This window comes from Neomonachus schauinslandi, chromosome 4 (assembly GCF_002201575.2).
Source record: "Neomonachus schauinslandi chromosome 4, ASM220157v2, whole genome shotgun sequence".
Classification (NCBI taxonomy): domain Eukaryota; kingdom Metazoa; phylum Chordata; class Mammalia; order Carnivora; family Phocidae; genus Neomonachus; species Neomonachus schauinslandi.
The window spans coordinates 63,455,745-63,477,416 of record NC_058406.1 but is presented as its reverse complement, the minus strand read 5'-3'; the positions used below and the strand labels follow the sequence as shown (position 1 = coordinate 63,477,416).

Here is a 21,672-nt window from a genome sequence, read left to right as displayed (position 1 = left end):
TGTAGAGAAATTGTCAATGTGCATTTTAAATTATGAAGGTAATCTAGGTATATTTTGAAAAATATATTCTAGGGTAGACTTGTAAACACATATGCTTATTATTTTAGCCTTTATTTTATTTTTTTGACGATTTTATTAGAGAGCGCATGCGCCTATGCATGCACATGAGCGGGGGTGGGGTGGGGTGGGGTGGGGTGGGGGGGCGGTGGGGAGGGGCAGAGGGAGAGGGAAAGGCAGACTCCCCATTGAGGGAGCCTGATGCTGGGCTTGATCCCAGGACCCCAAGATCATGACCTGAGCTGAAGGCAGACCTTAACCTACTGAGCCACTCAGGCACCCTGTCCTTTATTTTAATTATTTTTACTATATTAGCATTTTTTAATTAACATTTTTTGGTTATTTGTCCTGTAGGTATTACCTCATTTGGAAATACTTGGGAGACAGGAAAAAATTTCTAACAAAATGGCAGCTTTTCGAAATCATTGTCCACATTTGGATTCAGTTGGTGAAATAACGAAAGAAGACTTAATACAAAAATCTCATGTAAGATATAGAGTTTTTTCTTCCTTAAAAAATTACTCATTTTTCTCCCAAATATGTATTTTTTAAATAAATTACTATAATACTGTGTGTTCATGAGTTCTAATTTTTTATATGATATTACTAGTCAATTGTATGTGTTTGGCTGTGTCAATATAATGATAATGTTGTCTATGTGATTTTTGTTTCATAGGGTACTTGTCAGGATTGTAAAGTCAGAGGACCAAATCTTTGGGCATGCCTGGAGGTATGTGTATGTTCCTTTTCAAAAGTTTAGTATTATAAAAATTTATATCTGAATAAGGGTAACTCTAAGATTTTTTGACATTCAGAGGATTTTATAAATGAATATACTTTAAAAAGATCATTACTGATAACAAAAATTAAACTGTAAACTTTGGGTTTTAACTTGCATTGCTTTTGCAGAGTTTTAGTAAATCATTAAAATATTTTATGCTTGCCTTTTATTAGAGGTGGCATTAGCTTTTAGCTTAGAAATATTCTCACTTTATTCTTCTGTTCCTAATACCTTTTGGTTAAAATAACTTACTATGTAAAGTCACTTAGTCATTGATTTAAAACATGTGATCAAAATTTAATTGAAATTGCAGTGTTATTGTTCATTTACACATGTTATAAAATGCCTTATTTTTCTTTTCTTTTGTATAATTATTTATAGAATAGATGTTCATATGTTGGTTGTGGTGAATCACAAGTAGATCACAGCACCATACACTCTCAGGTATGATATAGAAATTTTTTTTCTATCTATCTATATATTTATTTGCCTTCTTGCTTTTTAAGCTTTTATTTTTAATTCCAGTTAGTTAACATACAGTGTTATATTAGTTTCAGGTGTACAATACAGTGATTCAGCAATTCCATATATTACCCAGTGTACAGAAATTTTTCATGCAAGATATTTTTTAAAGAGAGCCTGAAGGAAACGGAAAGCAAATACAACATTATTTCAAGTTTCAGTTCAAAATTTTGTCCTTTTTCATATAAGAGGAGTTAAATCTTAGCTTATACTTTTTAAAAGGTGGGGAGGGGAATTGCTAAGATCAATATTAGATTGAGGTTGTAATTAAGAGAGTAATGATTTAAGAAGTATGCCTCCTGATTTATGAAGATGATAGTTGGAATTTTAGGAGATGTGAGGATTGAAGTTAAGAGTGGATGCCTCCACTTGTGATAGGACCTGGCTAACTTCAGGTCTCAACTCTTATTACCTTCTGCACATTCTCTTAACTGGAGTTCCCTTTTTACTTCACCCTGGTGGTTTGGTGCTTGTGTGTAATTCTGGCATGCCTCTTTTATAGTCTCCCCTTCTAAACTGTAAGTTTCTTGAGAATGAACTGTCTTTTTCACATTGATATTTCTATAGCATGAATTGTCCTCAGTCAAGGTTCCTCAAGAGAATTAATTAAGCCTGAATATCCCAAGGCCCTCAGGCATCATTATACATACGTTACTTGTCTTTTATGCATCTAGAATGGTAGTGCTATGTACCATTTTTAGGAGAATTGAAAAAATAGTTACTGAAATAATTTTCTGTAGGGCACAAATTTTCTTGCAGAACTCCAGTTGAGAAAGGCTGAAGCTTTATATATCCAAGATCATACATTCACTATTGCTTGAGCGGTTTTTTGCTTTGACTCATGTCATTGGGTTCATTGTTTTGCCACTCTGATCTTCTAGAATTGTTACTGTGCTTTTGTCAATTATTTTCTTGTATTACACTTATTTGCTAACTGCAAAACAGAATCTTACTCTTGTTTGTCTTCATGCTGAACAGTGGTAAAAAATGACAATAGAATAATTTCTAAAGTAGGGTTAGATATTGTTACTATTTACTACTTTAGCAGTTTACCTGAAGAATGTGTTTTTGGTGTTCCAGTTTTAACTCTTCTCTTTTGAGTATATTGTTACTCATCAAAGGCCAGGAGTTTATCTTATATGATTTTTTTTTTTCTTTAAAGATTTTATTTATTTATTTGACAGAGAGAGAGCACAAGCAGGGGAAGCAGCAGGCAGAGGGAGAGGGAGAAGCAGGCTCCCCGCCGAGCAAGGAGCCTGATGTGGGGCTCGATCCCAGGACCCTGGGATCATGACCTGAGCCAAAGGCAGACACTTAACAACTGAGCCACCCAGGCGCCCCTCTTACATGATTTTTTAAAAAGATTTGAGAGAGAGAGATCAGGAGCAAATGAGGGGAAGGGCAGAGAGAGAGGGAGAGAAGCAGACTCCACTGAAGGCAGAGCTGGATGCGGGGCTCAATCTCACGACCCTGAGATCATGACCTGAGCCAAAATCAAGAGTTGGATGCTTAACTGACGGAGCCACCCAGGCACCCCACTTATATGATTTTTTTAAGTTTATTTTTTTTAGTAATCTCTACACCCAGCGTGGGGGTTGAAGTCATGAGCAAGAGTCCAGTGCTCTTCCAACTGAGCCAGTTAGGTGCCCCTTTATATGATCTTTGGAAATGTTTTCACCTATATCTAATATTGGTTCCTCTTCTCCCCTCCTGTGAAATTATATAGGAGACAAAGCATTATTTAACTGTGAACCTTACCACTCTTCGAGTATGGTGTTATGCTTGCAGCAAAGAAGTATTTTTGGATAGGAAATTAGGAACTCAGCCTTCTTTGCCTCATGTAAGACCACTTCAGCAAACACAAGAAAACAGTGTCCAGGTAATAATCTAACTTTATTTAATTAAAATATCATACATTTTCACGTAGTGATTTCAGAATTTGTCATGTAGTTGTAATTTAAAACCACTCCACCTAATATGTACTTTAAAAATTTATGTAATGTGCCTTTTTTTCTCGATTGAAACACTGAGGCTGGCCTTTATTCTTTTGTAGAATGATAGGTTATGCTAAGATTGAAGCCCACCTGTCTGAAGATGGAAAAGCACCTGTTGTGTTTTTAAAACTTAAAAAAAAAAAAAAAAACTAGTTTAAAAAGTGTATCCTTTTCTAGCAATCTGGTTCTAGGAGAGGGGGCAGGCCTTCTTTGCTAGGGAATTACAAATACTAATTCAGCTCCCTGTTCTTCATTTCTCTCCCCTCTCTACCCCATTTATATTACTAAGAACATTTTACTAATTTATCAAAAACCAGATAGGATATCTCAAAGCTTAGCATTGACCTTTGGTTCCAAAATATGTGTGGGCTTGCAAAGATTGATCACTTAATTTTGAGAATTTTCCAGTCATGTAAAAATAGGAAAAAGGAAATGAAAAAATTAGAATAGTGGCTTCTAACTTATTCTGCTCATTTGCTCTGTATGGTTTAATTAACACATTAGTGAGCTTTTTCCTCATGTGTCATAAAAATCACATTGTATTTCTGTACTTTCCTCCTTGGTACCAACTCTTCTATTTTTCTTTTATATCTTTGTATCACGTTTTGATAGTAGACATTTATGCTAATAAATTCGCTTGCCATACACATTCTATAAAATGAATAGGTTTTAGACAAGGTACAACTTGTTGCATTTCTAGTTCCACGGTTGAATGGCTCTAGTGGGTAAATCACCACATTACCATTACTGTTTCTCCCGCTGATATTTATTTATCATTCAGAAATGTGTTTTTTTGTCTTTTTTGAATGCCTTTATAGTTTGAAAGTAAATTTTCGTGAACACTCTTGCATTATTAACCAAAATGTGGTAACAAAAAGTTTAATCACATAAGGAACTAATAACAATTTATAAGGGTAATACTCAAAGGTGGTTGAAAAAATAAGTGCAGATGGTTCACAAAAGAGAAATATAAATAAAAACACATTGCCAAAATAATCATCCCTGACTAAAGAAAAGTAAGTTAAAACAGCTGTCTGTTGCCATTTCTGCATGCTTTTTTTTTTTTTAAAGATTTATTTATTTATCTCAAAGAGAGAGAGAGAGAGAACACAAGTGGGAGAGCCAGAGGCGGAGGGAGAGAGAAACCCAAGCAGATTCGTGCTGAGTGTGGAGCCCGACGTGTGGCTCGATCTCATGACCTGAGCTGAAACCAAAAGTCTGTAGCTCAACCTCCTGTGCCACCCAGGCACCCTGATATTTCATACTCTTAATGAATGTTGAATCTGGTTGAATAAATATACTGATACTTTTCTGATGGCTTGTAAATAATTCTCTAGTGAGTTATATTTATAACACATAAAAGGCATGAATTTAATTTCATGCAACTTCCTGATCCCATTGTTGAAGAAATTACAATAAAAAATGTTATTTGTACAAATTTTTTTAGTATAAAGTTTTTTTTTAAAGATTTTATTTATTTATTTGACAGAGAGCAAGAGAGCACAAGCAGGGGGAGCGGCAGACAGAGGCAGAGGGAGAAGCAGGCTTCCCGCTGAGCAGGGAGCCCAATGCAGGGCTCGATCCCAGAACCTGGGGATCATGACTCAAGCCGAAGGCAGACGCTTAACCGACTGAGCCACCCAGGCGCCCCTACTATAAAATTTATATGCTGTTTGAACCCAATTCATTGGAACATTAATTAAAAATAGTAGTATTCGAAACCATTCAAAGGTCATTAAGATTTTTAAGTAGAAATTTTTTCTGGGAGGTAAAATTTTAAGTGATTTTTTTTTAAGTCTCTATACTTAAGTGAGAATATGGGGCCAACTCAAATGTTCAATATCTACAGATACCAGGAAAGTAATGTATAAAGTGGGTGGGTATAAAAGTACATGTGCATGCATTGTAGAGGTGGAATAAGCTGTAATATGTTGGAGAAGCAGAGCACATGCTAAGTGCATGCTGCTCTTCAGTTTCCTCCTTTAACTGAGTGTTGCTAAATGGGTTCACTGTAGTTCGATCTTCTATTACAAGAGATCTTGCATGATCTGAGTTTTATGTGAGCTCTCCCAATTTTTAAAATATTAGATCAAAGTTTTTCTTTTGTTAGGCTTTGTCCCTTTTTTTTTTGTTTTTTAAGTGTGAGCTAAAAACATTTGACCAACAGATCACCAGTTGTAACCTTTGAGTTAAGCCAATACTTGGAAATTAATTCTGGAATATATTATTACTGTTTAAAACAAGGGAACTATTTCATATGAGCAAAAGGATGCAAAATAAGTATGGTAGCAAGTATCAGGAGAGATTGTAGAAGTCTACAGTAAGTTGGTGTGTTATGATAGAAAAACTTAAGTATTTTTTTTCCTGTAAAAAGTTAGAAAAATCTGAAAAGACAGTGTAGGGTATTGCACTTAGATTTTTTTTAGCCGTAATGTGATCTCACTGAATTGGATTGGAATTCACTGAATTAATTGTGTTTAAATTCAGAAAAGTCACAAGTGGCTTTGTTATTCAAGTACATATTTTAATATAGATGTAGTGACATGCTCTTACCTAGTGTAGATCCTTATTGATTTCAGGATATAAATGTAAATTTTATTCTGATTGGTAATACCAGAGTTTGTTCTTAATAGTTTTAAAATAACATCTCTTAACTTTTAGACTGTAGATGTGTATATGAGATAAAATTTTAAAAAATTTTAACATAAAGGATTTTTTCAAGTTAGCTGTCTTTTCTGTTATCAAGGATTTTAAAATACCCAGTAATACAACATTAAAAACTCCTCTGGTTGCTGTATTTGATGATTTGGACATAGAAGTGGAAGAAGAAGATGAACTTAAAGCAAGAGGTAAAATAATTCTCCTGTCACTCCTTTGTATGGCACTGCCCATTTCTTTAGGAAACTATGTAATGTGAAAATTTCAAACTCCAGAAGTGAAAGGGACTCTAAAGATGTGAATGACCAAAAAAAAAAAAAAATTTGGTCTTGTAAAATTTCATTTGCAAGGAAAGCAGACTGGCAGCTTTGAGTGATGCTTGGTTTCTCTGACATCACTTTACCAAAGCCCAGAATTCTTAGTATAAACTATCTGTATATAATATAGCACAGATTTTGTGTTTTGTAATTGATACAAGGGAATTTTAATTTTTTAAATGTGTATTTAAATAATTATCTAAAAATTAACACTAGTTTAAGCCTGAGGTCTGAGTTGTTCAAGTTGTTATTTTGTATTTCCATAATATATATTTTTTTCATTATGGTTTTTTTTTTTTTTAAGATTTCATTTATTTATTTGACAGAGAGAGACACAGCAAGAGAGGGAACACAAGCAGGGGGCATGGGAGAGGGAGAAGCAGGCTTCCTGCTGAGCAGGGAGCCTGATGTGGGGCTCGATCCCAGGACCCTGGGACCATGACCTGAGCCAAAGGCAGACACTTAACGACTTGAGCCACCCAGGCGCCCCATAATGTGTGTTTTTTTTTAGTTTTCAATTTTTTGAGTAATCTCTACTTCCATTGTGGGGTTCAAAGTCACAACCCCAAGATCAAGAGTCGCACACTCTACCCATTGAGCCGGCCAGGCACTCCTATTTTGTATTTTCTTAACATAGTTTGGGAACCATAATAAGTACCGTATATATTTACATATTCAGTAAACATTTATAAAATTAAGTCATTGCATTATTGAATGATGACATAATTTATGATTTTTCTTAATAGGTCTTACAGGTTTGAAAAATATTGGAAATACTTGTTACATGAATGCAGCTTTGCAGGCTCTTTCTAACTGGTAAGTAGTGAAATAAGCTTTGTTTGTACAACTTTTTAAAGTCACTCTTTGAGGAAAAAAAAAATGAAGTCACTCTTTGAGCAGATGACCATGCTGCTAGTATATGGGCATACCACCCTGAACGTGCCTGATCTCATCTAATCTTGGAAGCTAAGCAGGTTGGGCCTGGTTAGTACTTGGATGGGAGGAAACCATGCTGCTGTAGTATGCTTAAAAAAAAAAAAGATGAGTAGTCAGAGGAGAAAAGAAAGAAATACACATTAATAGTAATATAAGAAAGAATTAATTCTATTCAGTTTCCCTAGCCAACAGGATCCCATAAATCCTTGGCCTTACTTACCTCACCATCCTCAACGCATTCCTCTCCTTCCCTCTCACTTTCTGAAATGGTCCTGTTTAGAAAATTATGTGGATCAACTAAAACTATGTACATGTCCTGAAAAAGTTATTTTTTCTTTCTTGTTAATCCTCTAGGTAGAGTAGGCAAGAATCCGGGTTGGGACATAATCCGTTGTTGTCCCAATGGGGTTACTCTGTTCATGCCTGTGGTTTCCTGAGACTGCTCTTTCTGGCTTAGACCCTAGGTAGTTGTGTGTCTTTGAGCAAGTTATTTGTTTTTACATTTAGACATGAGCTTGAACTAATTTGTCATCATTTTTAGAGATGCTATGAAAATATTTTATACTTTTCTATAGGTGGAAAAGTCAAAGTGTTCAGATTTTCTTTTTTTCAGCGAGTGAGGGAGCAAGCAGGGGTGGGGGTGGGGTGGGGGAGTGGCAGAGGGAGAAAGAGAATCTCAAGCAGGCTCCATGCCCCAGCACAGAGCCTGAGACAGGGCTTGATCTCAGGGCCCTGAGATCATGACCTGAGCCGAAATCAAGAGTAGGCCGGCTTAACCAACTGAGCCACCCAGGCACCCCAGATTTTCTTTTTTCTTAATCATAGTTTTACAAAGTAGGTAGGGGCAGCGTGGAATGCTCTGTAGACATCTGTTAAGTCCATCGGGTCTAACATGTAGTTTAAGTCCAGTGTTTCTTGATTTTCTGTCTGGAAGATCTATCCATGATTGAAGATGGGTATTGAAGTCCCCTACTGTTACTGTATTGCTCTTTATTTCTCCTTTCGGATCCATTAATACTTGCTTTGTATATTTAGCTGCCCCTCTGTTGGGTGCATAAATATTTACAAATATTCTCATCTTGATGAATTGATCCTTTTAACATTTTATAATGCCCTTCTTTATATCTTGTTACAGCTTTGAGTTAAAGTCTGCTTTGTGTAATATAAGTATATAGGTATCCATTCTCTTCATTTCCACTTGCATGGAATATCTTTTTAGGGTAGCCAGTTTGTTGCAGGTCAGGGTTTGGTCCTTTGTCCAGTCCATTTCCTGTAACTATTTGAATAGATTCACAGAGGTTCCCTCCAGCTAATCAGGCTCATAAAAGACAATATTGCCTTTTAAATTGCTAACTTGAGCCACCAGATAGGTAGTAGTACCACTTACTGAGATGTAGAAGCTTGTAGGAAGAGTAGATTCACTTGAAAGTTAAATTTTGATTATGTTAAATTTGGGTATTTGCTATAAATCTGGAGTTTAGATGAGACATTTGCCTTTCTTAAATTTGACTGTCTTTGGCATGAGCATGAAAATTTAAGGTCACCCCAGGAAAAGAGTATATAGGGAAGACAGGAAAAGTTATAGGATCAAATGCTAAGGAACCTTGATACTTATATATCTGGTAAGAGCAGAAAGAACAATAAAGAGGGAAAAGAGTTGCCAGAGGTAAAGAAGAAAAGCAGAAAAATTCATCATTGTTAGAGAATGGTTGTTGAGGAATGAGGGGTAGGTCCCCTGTAAATAAATGCTATTAAGAGGGAAGTGAGAGGTGTTGACTGGATCTGGCAGCATTGAGGAGGCTGATAATGGTGCGATCAAATTTGATTTGAATGGGTTGAACATGAATATGAAGAAGTGCATGTGAGGCTGTAAAAGGAAGCAAAGTAATACTAGATATGTGGCTCTATATGCTGCCAGTTCATTGAATGCCTGGAAGTCAGTCAGTATTAAGCTTTGATTCCACTTCAACATTTTTCTTTTTTTTAATTAGCCCACCTTTGACACAGTTTTTTCTTGATTGTGGAGGACTAGCTCGAACAGATAAGAAACCAGCCATTTGTAAAAGTTATCTCAAACTGATGACAGAACTGTGGCATAAAAGCAGGTATGTACTTAATATATTTATTCTCTTTATTATGTTTTTAAATGAGTATCAAATATTAAAAGGATGCAGGTGCACATATATAGAGCTGAAAAAAGTAGATTTGAGACAAGTTCATTTTAGGGCATGTTATATTTCAAACTGAACATCCATTTGAAGTATCTGGACTGGACATCTAGTGTTGAACTGCAAAAGCTGCGATTACTGACGCTTGAGTTGTAATGCAGGAGTAGGCATTCTGACAATGCTAAAATCAGACCATAGATACTTAACATGAATGTTCATTTTTCTCTTTACGCTTATTTGCTCTAAAGTGTAGCATTAGAAGAATAATTGGTGTAATATTTTACTAATTTTGTTTTAGAACTATTTGGAAAATTGCTTTTACCATTAGTCCTTTTTAAAATTTTTATTTATTTTTTAAAAATATTTATTTATTTGAGAGAGAGAGAGAACACAAGCAGGGGAATTAGCAGGCAGAGGGAGAGGGAGATGCGGGGCTGGATCCCAGGACCCTGGGATCATGACCTGAGCCGAAGGCAGACACAAGCAACTGAGCCACCCAGGCGCCCTAGTCCTTTTTTTTTTTTTTTTAAAGATTTTATTTATTTATTTGACAGAGAGACAGCAAGAGAGGGAGCACAAGCAGGGGGGAGTGGGAGAGGGAGAAGCAGGCCTCCCGCAGAGCAGGGAGCCCTACACGGGGCTTGATCCCAGGACCCTGGGATCATGACCCGAGCCGAAGGCAGACACTTAACGACTGAGTCACCCAGGCACCCCATTTTTTTTTAAGATTTTATTTATTTGAGAGTGAGAAAGTGAGAGAGTGGACGTCGGGGCAGAGGGACAAGCAGACTCCCTGCTGAGTAAGGAGTCTGAAGTAGGGCTTGATCCCAGGACCCCAAGATCATTATCTGAGCCAAAATCAGAGGCTTAATCAACTGAGCCACCCAGGCGCCCCTTACCATTAGTCCTTTTTAAAGGTTCCTGAGAACTGCTCAACCTTTCCTGTAAGAAAACAGTCACTAAAGCTATCTTTTAAAAAAAAAAACATCTTGTAAGGGGTGCCTGGGTGGCTCAGTTGGTTAAGTGTCTGCCTTCAGCTCAGGTCATGATTCTGGGGTCAGTGGGAAGTCTGCTTCTCCCTCTCCCTCTGCCTGCCGCTCCCTGTGCTTGTGCTCTCTCTCTCTCTCCCTCTCTGTCAAATAAATAAATAAAAATCTTTAAGAAAAATAAATGATAGAAAACCTTGTAAGACTTTGAAATCGTTAATGATTTCTAATGTAAAAATTTCATTAGTAAAGTTTTAACATTCTTACATTCCTGAGTGCTTCAGTTTTCTTCGACATATATGACCCCCTACTAAGAACATTTCTTAAATGAGACAAAAATTTGTTACTACTTTGATTTTAGTGTCCCAGGAAAAGAGAACGGCTTTTCTTTCTTTTTTTTTAATTGAAGTATAATTAACATACAATTTAGTTTCAAGTATATACCATATTGACTAGAGAATTCTATATATTAATGCTCATCATGGTAAGTGTGGTCACCGTCTGTCACCATAAAATGTTATTACAATATTACTGACATATTCTCTATGCTTTACTTTTTGATCTGTGACTTACATATTTTATAACTTGAAGTTTGTACCTCTTAATCCCCTTTATCTATTTCACCTATCCCCCTCACCCAGCTTCCCTCAGGCAACCACCAGTTTGTTCTGTGTTTTTATTTTTATTTTATTTTATTTTTTTTTAAAGATTTTATTTATTTATTTGACAGAGAGAGACATAGCGAGAGAGGGAACACAAGCAGGGGGAGTGGGAGAGGGAGAAGCAGGCTTCCCGCGGAGCAGGGAGCCCGATGCGGGGCTCGATCCCAGGACCCTGGGATCATGACCTGAGCTGAAGGCAGACGCTTAACGACTGAGCCACCCAGGCGCCCCTTGTTCTGTGTTTTTAAGAGCCTTTTTTTTTTGCTTGTTTTATTCGTTTTGTTTCTTAGATTTCGCATATAAGTGAAATCATTTGGTATTTGTCTTTCTCTGACTTATTTCACTTAGCATAATACGCTCTAGGACCTTTCATATTGTCGCAGATGAAAAGATCTTATTCTTTTTGTGACTGTATGAATATTCCATTGTATATATACCACATCTTTATCCATTCACCTATGGATGGACACTTAGGTTGCTTCCATATCTTGGCTATTATAAATAATGCTGTAGTAAACATAGGGGTGCATATGTCTTTTTGGATTTGTGTTTTTATTTTCTTTGGGTAAATACCAGTAGTGGAATTACTGGACCATATAGTATTTCTATTTTTAATTTTTTGAGGAATCTTTGTACTGTTTTTCAGAGTGGCTGCACCAATTTACACTCCCACCTGCAGTGCATGAGGGTTCCCTTTTCTTTACATCTTTGCCAACACTTGTAATTTCTTTCTTTCTTTTTTTTTCTTTCTTTCTTTCTTTTCTTTTCTTTTCTTCTTTTCTTTTTCTTCCTTCCTTCCTTCCTTCCTTCCTTCCTTCCTTCCTTCCTTCCTTCCTTTCTTTCATTCTTTTTTGATACTAGCTATTCTGATCAGCGTGAGGTGATATCTCCTTGTGAGTTTGATTTGCATTTCCCTGATGATTAGTGATGTTGAGCATCTTTTCATGTGTGTGTTGGCCCTCTGTATGTCTTTGGAAAAATGTCTGTTCAGGTCCTCTACCCATCTTTTAGATTATTTGGTTTTATTTTTGGTGTTGAATTGTATAACTTCTTTATATATTTTGGATATTAACACCTTATTTGATATATCATTTGCAAATATCTTCTCCCACTTGCTAGGTTGCTTTTTTGTTTTGTTGATGGTTTCCCTTGCTGGGTGCAAGCCTTTTATTTTAGTGTAGTCCCAATAGTTTATTTTTGCCTTGGTTTTCCTTGCCGAAGGAGACATATCCCTAAATATGTTGCTAAGGGCAATGTCTAAGAGATTGCCTATGTTTTCTTTTAGGTGTTTTATGGATTCGGGTCTTATATTTAGGCCTTTAATCCATTTTGAATTTATTTTTTTGTAAAAAAATTGAGGATGATTTTAATGAGTTCTTTTGGGATATGAAGTAGATGTCATTTATATCTCTAATATTAATATTAAAGAGCCAGAATCCTCCATTGTCATTTATTCCCACTGTGTTATCCGGTGCTCCTACAGGCTCTAATGTTTCTAAATTCCTTTCTGTGTAGCTAGAACTACCCCTTAACTGCTGTGTTTTAAGCTTCTTTGTCCTGATTCTGTACTTTAAACTTAATATTCCTGAAAGCTTACCAAACTGCAGAAGTGTCAGTACGGAATTCTAAAAGTGGTTAAATCTCACATTTGGTTGACTTCTCATTTTTGTTCTCATGGTTACTCGATGCTGGTTTTAAAATCTTATGTCAGCTGTACTCAAATAAAAACATGGAATTCAGAATAGTCTTGTTTAGATAATGTACTGGGTACATTTATCTTAATTATTATCCCAGGAATTTTAAGTAATTAAAATTTTGTTTTTAAGTAATTATAAGTATTTTTAAAAAATCATAGTAGAGCATGATCCTTTCATTAGGGTGAAGAGCAATAAAACATATCTTTTTTTTTTTTAAGATTTAATTTATTTATTTGAGACAGAGAGAATGAGATAGAACATGAGAGGGAGGAGGGTCAGAGGGAGAAGCAGACTCCCTACCGAGCAGGGAGCCCGATGTGGGACTCGATCCCGGGATTCCAGGATCATGACCTGAGCCGAAGGCAGTCGCTTAACCGACTGAGCCACCCAGGCGCCCCTAAAACATATCTTGAGTGTCATTAGTAAGCTGTTCTGGTGAGCCTATGAAACATAATACTGGACAATTTTTAGTGGTTTTTTTTGAAACACTAACAGCTTGGATTCTTGATTGCTAAATTTCTAAAATGAAAAGTGAAAGTCACAAATTTCTCATTAAAATTTTTTCTTACTCAGGCCAGGCTCTGTTGTGCCTACTACTCTGTTTCAAGGAATTAAAACAGTAAATCCAACATTTCGGGGCTATTCTCAGCAGGTAAGTCTTCATTCTTTTTCATTCATAACATTAATCTTTAATTAAAGTTTGCACAATGCCATTATGCCTTATGCTTTTATGTAGTCATTTGTATTTCTTCCTTTATAATTTATTTGTCCAATGTTTTAGGTCATCACTTCTTGTGTGTTTATTTACCAAGAATAATAACCTGTTGTCATATTTTTAGTTTATATTTTTCCACCTTTCTTGTAATTTTATATTTTTCTAGAAATTGTTAAATTTTGAGTTGATAAATATGTCTCTTTTCTAGTGCTCTTAGCTTCAAAATGTTGCACATCTAGAGATAAATTTCCACCTATATTTTATGCTTTCTTTTCTTTCTTTCTTTTTTTTTTTTTTTTTTAAAGATTTTATTTATTTGACACAGAGAGAGCGACAGCAAGAGAGGGAACACAAGCAGGGGGAGTGGGAGAGGGAGAAGCAGGCTCCCCGCCAAGCAGGGAGCCCGATGCGGGGCTCGATCCCAGGACCCTGGGATCATGAGCCGAAGGCAGACGCTTAACCATCTGAGCCACCCAGGCGTCCCTCTTTCTTTTTTTTAAAGATTTTATTTATTTATTTGACAGAGAGAGACAGCGAGAGCAGGAACACAAGCAGGGAGAGTGGGAGAGGGAAAAGCAGGCTTCCCTCTGAGCAGGGAGCCTGATGTGGGGCTCGACCCCTGGACCCTGGGATCAGGACCTGAGCCGAAGGGAGACACTTAACGACTGAGCCACCTAGGCGCCCCTGCTTTATTTTCAAAATATTTAATTCTCTGCATCTGTCATTTATTTTGTGTTACAATCCAAATTTTATTTTTCACATTACTACTGATTGTACCAAACTACAAATTTAAGAATTTTCTTATCTGATTTTAGAAATTTCTTCTTTATTAATTTTTATGCTTATGTTAATATTTTATAGGGTCTGTTTCTGGACTTTCTAATTCATTTCATTGACTTGTATTTTTTTTGAAGTAGTAGTGATGGCAGTTTCAATTATTGTAGCTTTATATATTTTCCTTTAATGTTAACACCTGGCCCTCACATATTTTTCTTTTTCAAAACAATACCTGTTCCCTTTTAATTTTTTCTGATGCACATTCCTGGATCACCAGACACTGAATTTAGTAGATGTGAGTTGGGTCTACACATTTGTATTTTCTTTTTTCTTTTTTTTTTTAATTGAAGTATAGTTGACACACAGTGTTGCATTTGTTTCAGGTGTAGAGCATAGTGATTCGACAATATAACACGTCATGCTCTGCTCATCACAAGTGTAGCTGCCATTTATCACCATACAACACTATTATGATACCATTGACGATATTCCCTATGCTGTACCCTTTATCCCTGTGACTAATTCATTACATAACCGGAAGCCTCTACCTTCCACTTCCCCTCACCCATTTTGCATACCCCTCTACCCACAGATTTGTATTTTCAAAAAGCATTCCAAGTTGATCAGGGATTTTTCTTTGAGGTATAGTACAAGATTGAATGAAACTTTAATTTTAAGCCAAACTTATAAAATATTTGAATTTAGGACAACTCTGAATTCTAATTGTCATATGAGGCAAGTCCATGTTTTCTTTATGCCTTCTCCATTTTTAAAAAATAGCAGCAGTACTAAAAGCCTACCTCTAGATCATCTTCAGTTTTTAAATCTGTTTTATTTACATAAATTTTTAGAACATAGTGCTTCCCATCCCTTCAGTGCCTGATGTTTCCTCAGTATAATGCCTGCACATTTAGAAATCAGTTGATAAGCACAGTTCATGTATTTTTTTCTTAATTTTCTATGTGCACATATTTTTAATGAAATGGTAATATCTCTGTTGCTTATATATTAGGATGCTCAAGAATTCCTTCGATGTTTAATGGATCTGCTTCATGAAGAATTAAAAGAACAGGTCATGGAAGTTGAGGAAGACCCTCAAACTATAACGACTGAGGAGACCATGGAAGAAGACAAGAGCCAATCAGATGTAGATTTTCAATCCTGTGAATCTTGTAGCAACAGTGATAAAGCAGAAAATGAAAATGGCTCTAGAGGCTTTTCTGAAGATAATAACGAAACAACAATGTTGATTCAGGACGATGAGAACAATTCTGAAATGTCAAAAGATTGGCAAAAAGAGAAGATGTGCAATAAGATTAATAAAGTAAATTCTGAAGGAGAACTAGATAAAGATAGAGACTCTGTATCTGAAACAGCTGACTTGAACAACCAGGAAACTGTCAAAGTGCAAATACACAGCAGAGCTTCAGGTGACAATTTAATACTTTGAAAATGGTAGTGTTTCATTTGTAGACAATGCGTGCAAGTTAGCATATTTGTATTTAAGATTATAACTCACCATTTTCTGATGTTTGGGGGGAAAATCAGCATGGCATCTGAGTAAAATCAGAACATTTCTGATTTACGTGTTAATGTTCACAGTCTATTTAACATAAAAGCAGAATAGGCTATTTAGTAGCTTTAGCTTAATACTTTGTGTGCAGTATATCACATTATATAATTCAGTTTGAAGAAAAGAATTAAATAGTGGTTACTTTTGGGCTTTCAGCTAGTAGAGTTAGCAATATTTGCATGTGAGTGTTAAATTAATGTCATTTTATGCATATTCTGTTAAGATCCTGGGGAAAAAGCAAAATAACCTAAATTGCAATTTTGTAATCTTACACACTTTTCGATTTAGATTGCTGTCATTGGGAGTCATATCAGCTACGAAATATTTGGCATATGTTTTGATGTAGGAGTTTATAATGAACCCTGTTATGATAGATTATATCATAATACTAGTCAGTGTTCTTTTGAAGAGAGCAAATGGCCAGATGAAAGATAATTGAGTTGGGTTGCTTTGCATTTTACTTTCATTTCTTCAAGAGTTAATTTATCTGGTTTAATGTGGTCTTTAGTTTTTTGGTTTTATTTTATTCACTTAGAGAAAGAGCACAAGCAGGGGGAGAGGCAGAGGAGAGGGAGAAGCAGACTCCCTGCTGAGCTGGGAGCCTGACTCAGGGCTCGATCCCAAGACCTGGAGATCGTGACCTGAGCCGAAGAGATGCTTAACCATCTGAGCCACCCAGGCGCCCCTGGTCTTTAGTTTTTTAAAGCATATTAAAAAACCATCAGAAGTTTAAATTCTCTGATCTTAAAAATAAGTGAGAGACAAGTAATATAAAAAGGTTTATCTTCTGTAATTTCTTTTTTTTTTTTTTTAAAGATTTTATTTATTTATTTGAGAGAGAGAGAATGAGAGACAGAGAGCATGAGAGGGAGGAGGGTCAGAGGGAGAAGCAGACTCCCTGCCGAACAGGGAGCCCGATGTGGGACTCGATCCCGGGACTCCAGGATCATGACCTGAGCCGAAGGCAGTCGCTTAACCAACTGAGCCACCCAGGCGCCCTCTTCTGTAATTTCTAATGAATGAAACTACTAAACAATTTATTGGTATTGAATGAACCCAAAATTCCTTCTTGAGGAAAAGGTTATTTCCTTGAGTACGGGAATACTAGTGGTTCACCTCTGTACAGCGCATAAATGCATTCTAGTCAGGAAAACATGTTAGGCTCCTTAATTATAGTGGCCTTATGTTTAGAAGTTTAGATATGTTTAGAAGCTGTTTAGTCAATAAATACATGAAATGTCAGTATTGAAAGACTTAGCCTAGGCTGCTGTAGACTGCTGTTCAGGCCTTCCTTGTCAAAAGCCTGATTAAGGGACATAGTGGTTCTTTATTATTCCGTAGCAGACTTGTTCTTATACGTAGTGACTAATTGATGACCTAGATTAAGGATCTGAGCTTTTACATTTTACAAAGACCTGATTTAAAAATGTGACAAAGACCATATATGGCATGCAAAACCTAAAATATTTATTATCAGGTCCTTTACAGGAAACATTTGCCAATCCCTGTCCTTGATAATACTATATTCTCTTCAGGAAGTCCTAGAGTAAGTCTCCTACACTTTCTTCCTCCAGTGTTTTTTTTTCTAAGATTTTATTTATTTATTTGACAGAGAGAGACACAGCGAGAGAGGGAATGCAAGCGGGGGAACGGGAGAGGGAGAAGCAGGCTTCCCACTGAGCAGGGAGCCCGATATGGGGCTCGATCCCAGGACCCTGGATCATGACCTGAGCTGAAGGCAGATGCTTAAACGACTGAGCCACCCAGGCTCCCCTCTTCCTCTAGTATTAAGTAGTCTTTTTTTTTTTCAGTCATGGATGAAATCATGAGAAATGCCCTATGTGGAAGTAATAAAAGTCACTTATTTTGCGTTATCTGGAAAAATCCCTGAAGTCATTCTGTTTTAGGATCTTTTATGAGCAGTTCTCTTTTCCTCACTCAAATACTGATTGAGCACAGTCCCTTGCCGGGGAATCTGTGTTATATACTAGGATTCAAACAGCAAACTCTCAAGATAGCTGTCAAGAAACTTTTATTTTCCTGATTCATAATTTCCTTCTAAAAAAGGCCCTTTCCTGATAAAAGGAATGTATTTCCTTTTATCACAGTAGGAATAAAATAATTTGTTCTTTATGCCTAAATTTCTTCTTAGATTTTGATTATAATGTTAATTTGAGAGAATGACCTTTTTTTCTCTTACATGGTTTTAAAGTTTTTTATTTTTTTTTTAAAGATTTTATTTATTTATTTGAGACAGAGAGAATGAGATACAGAGAGCATGAGAGGGAGGAGGGTCAGAGGGAGAAGCAGACTCCCTGCTCCGCAGGAAGCCTGCTTCTCCCTCTCCCACTCCCCCTGCTTGTGTTCCCTCTCTCGCTGTCGCTTTCTCTGTGTCAAATAAATAAAATCTTAAGAAAAAAAAAAACTATCACAAATATTAAAAAATACTAAATGAGAACAAATACAATCTTCTTTGGCTTTATTTGGATTCCTAGGTGGAAAATCACTGTTACTTTGCTTAGCGAGGACCTTGTCTATCAAATATTTCACTTGTTATTTATTAATGTGAATTGTGTTCAAAATTTCAAATGAAGAAACCTTTAAATTAGTTAATATTATTTGATAAGTGGGATAATTTTACTATTTGAGATAATAATACAAATTTTAAATATTACAGACTATATTACTGATGTCCATTTGAATGACCTGTCTACATCACAGATCCTCCCATCAAATGAAGGTGTTAATCCACGTTTATCAGCAAGCCCTCCTAAATCAGGCAATATGTGGCCAGGATTGGCACCCACACACAAAAAAGGTAGAAGTTTCAGTTAACTCAGATTCCTTTGCTTTGATAATTTAAAGTGTTAATTATGAAATACCATTCAGTACTTTAAAATTGACAGCATAATTTTATACAACCATGATTTGAAATTTTTGTGTGTGTGTGGCACAAATTTACATAGAGAAGAAGTCACTCTTTTGGTGTAGAGTTCTGAATTTTAACACATTGCATAGATTCTTGTTACCACCACCACAAACAGAATATGGAAGAGTTTTAACACCCCCAAAGAATTCCCTATATTACCTTTTTGTAATCAGATCATCCTCCTACCCGTCCCCAAACTGTAGCCCTTTTGATCTGTTCTCTATTACTATTGTTTTGCCTTTTCCAGAATGTCATATAAATGGAATCATATAGTACATAGTCTTTTGAAACAGGCTTATTTCACTTAGTGTAATGCATCTGAGATACAGTCATGTTGCATGTCTGAATAGTTCCTTTTTATTACGGAGTAGTATTTCATTGTATGACTATACTACTGTTTATTCATTCACTCTGAAGAACATTTGAATTGTTTCCAGTTTTTGGCGGTTATGAATAATGCTGCTATAAACATCTGTGTACAGGTTTCTGTGTGAATGTAAGTTTGTCTAGAGTAAATACGCAGAAATGGGGTTATTGGGTTTTACATTAGTTTTATGCTTACTGTTATATGAAATTGTTTTCCAGAATAGCTGTATAATTTTGCATTCCTACTTGGCTGTGTATGAGAATTCCAGTATTATAAAATGTAAAACTTCGAAAACTCTAGGAAAAAACATAAGAAGGAGGAAGTCTTCATGAACTCATGTTAGACAAAAAGTTTTTTAAAGATGTCAAAAGCAATATCCATAAAAGAAAAAATTAAAAATTTTCTTGGCAAAAGATCCTATTAAGAGATTGAAAAAATAAGATTGGGAGGAAATACTTGTAAATCACATAGCTGACAAAGGGCTTGTGCCCAAAATATATTTAAAAACTCTCAAAACTTAATTATAGAATCCTTTTTTCAAATAAGGCCTTACTTGGCTGCAAAAACAAATAAGTAGAAGCAAAATTATTCTGATTGAAGTTGAGCTGAGGAGACCAAACACCTCCTATTTCATCTTGGTTTCTCTTAGGGATTTTTTTTTTTTTTTAAGTAATTCTCTTGAACGGTATTTGGATAAAATTTCATTGGCATAGTAAATTTTTATTGTTAAGGATTCCAGAGAAAAATGCTAAAGGAACTTCCTTGATTTTTTAAAAAAATGTTCTACGCTTGTTTTTCAATCCTAGCTCAATCTGCACCATCTCCAAAGAGAAAAAAACAGCATAAGAAATACCGAAGTGTTATTTCAGACATATTTGATGGAACAATTATTAGTTCAGTGCAGTGTCTGACTTGTGACAGGGTGAGTATGAGGGAATTATAATACACAGGGAATTTCTGTCAAATGCTCTTTAAAACAAAACAAAAACCTGACAAATGGAATGAAATGTTTAATTTTTTCTCCTTGCTGCTGAGGGTTATACATGCATTTCTTGTGTTTACATCAGTATAAATTGATTCTAGGAGTAGAATTTGTTTTTTTGGAAGTAATAGCAACATTTTGAAAGGATGGGTCTTGACTTGTCCTTGGACAGGAATGCATCAGCAGTAAGAATTAACTCAATTTTTCATTTCTGGTCACATATAAAGGTGATGTGTTGCTCAGCAACAGTAAATGATAACACATGCATATTCTCCCAAGGCTGGCAAAATTAATATGCTGGGAAACTGTTGCTATTCACAGGCACAAGGCTGTGAATGTATCTTCTACATTTGGTGGTGTGGCTTATAAATATTTTCTTATGTTAAGATTAGGGCTCAGATAATAAAGGTAGTGTCAGATTGATACACACGAGCATAAATTAAAATCATGAGTTTTTTAATCATATCTCTAAATCTCAGAATTAAGGAATATAAAATGACTTCTCTCAAAAAAACCTCAAAAATAAGTTTTTAATTATTATATTAGTTTCATAAGTCAAATCTAAGGGCTTTCAAGAGGATCATTTTAATGTAGCTATTTGGGTACCAGATATTTAAATGGAATCATCCTGAAATGTTCTCAGCTATTTAAAAATTACATAGCAGGTTTTACTTCTTTTTTAAAAAACATTAAAAACTATCATGAGAGGTCATTTCCAAAAATAAATACCATAGTAGTGCTTAAGAGTTTGGTACTGAGTCTAGAGTGTCTGAATGTACTTCTCTATGCCACAGTGTCCTTGACTGATGGGCATGTTGGTAGTTACCACATAAGGTTTATGTGAAGATTAAATTTAGAACAGCACCTGGTTCAGAGCAAGTATTTTTGCTATTGCTGTTACTGTTACAGATTTTTTTTCTTTTTTTGTTTATAAATTGCTTTGTGCAGTCTGAGATTTGTTCTTATAATTATGTTTGTGTTGGATTATTTTCATTCCATTTTAAACACGAAACAATTTTAGGTGTCTGTAACCCTCGAGACCTTTCAAGATCTGTCCTTGCCAATTCCCGGCAAGGAAGACCTTGCTAAGCTGCATTCATCCAGTCACCCAACTTCTATAGTCAAAGCAGGATCATGTGGCGAAGCATATGCTCCACAAGGGTGGATAGCTTTTTTCATGGAATATGTGAAGAGGTATGTGTGTATTTTCTTTGTATTAATTGAGTGTTAAAACTGCTGTTTCTGCTGTACTGGCAGAACACTTGCTTTTTTTTTTTCTGTCAATAATGTTTCAGGTTTGTTGTCTCATGTGTTCCTAGCTGGTTTTGGGGTCCAATAGTAACCTTGCAAGATTGTCTTGCTGCCTTCTTCGCCAGAGATGAACTAAAAGGTAAATATGAAACAGTTTTTCAACTGTGGCTAATTCGTGAGTGATCTAAAATACTAGTGGGACTAAATATAAAATGTATGTGTAAAAGCTAAGTTTTAAGGCGGCTTAAATAGTACCTGCCCATATCAGCATAGTTGCCAGTATCTGCCATGGTAACATAA

At 35.8% G+C, this 21,672-nt stretch overlaps 1 protein-coding gene across 3 annotated transcripts in view; it reads left to right on the top strand.

Annotated features, from left to right (window-relative positions):
- USP33 (ubiquitin specific peptidase 33) overlaps window positions 1–21,672 on the top strand; it is a 57,931-nt gene that overhangs the window by 16,116 nt on the left and 20,143 nt on the right. The window contains exons 2-14 of one of the 3 annotated variants that reach the window (XM_021678160.1): window positions 412–543; window positions 734–787; window positions 1,220–1,282; window positions 3,087–3,239; window positions 6,101–6,203; window positions 7,076–7,145; window positions 9,257–9,370; window positions 13,352–13,430; window positions 15,283–15,700; window positions 18,521–18,661; window positions 19,946–20,061; window positions 21,143–21,315; window positions 21,441–21,511. In XM_021678160.1, coding sequence (XP_021533835.1) covers window positions 463–543; window positions 734–787; window positions 1,220–1,282; window positions 3,087–3,239; window positions 6,101–6,203; window positions 7,076–7,145; window positions 9,257–9,370; window positions 13,352–13,430; window positions 15,283–15,700; window positions 18,521–18,661; window positions 19,946–20,061; window positions 21,143–21,315; window positions 21,441–21,511 — 1,636 coding nt within the window. In that variant the 5' untranslated portion in view covers window positions 412–462. Of the gene's footprint in view, window positions 1–411; window positions 544–733; window positions 788–1,219; window positions 1,283–3,086; window positions 3,240–6,047; window positions 6,204–7,075; window positions 7,146–9,256; window positions 9,371–13,351; window positions 13,431–15,282; window positions 15,701–18,520; window positions 18,662–19,945; window positions 20,062–21,142; window positions 21,316–21,416; window positions 21,512–21,672 lie in introns of those variants that run through there. The other 2 variants (XM_021678159.1, XM_044914538.1) reach the window with 2 other exon arrangements.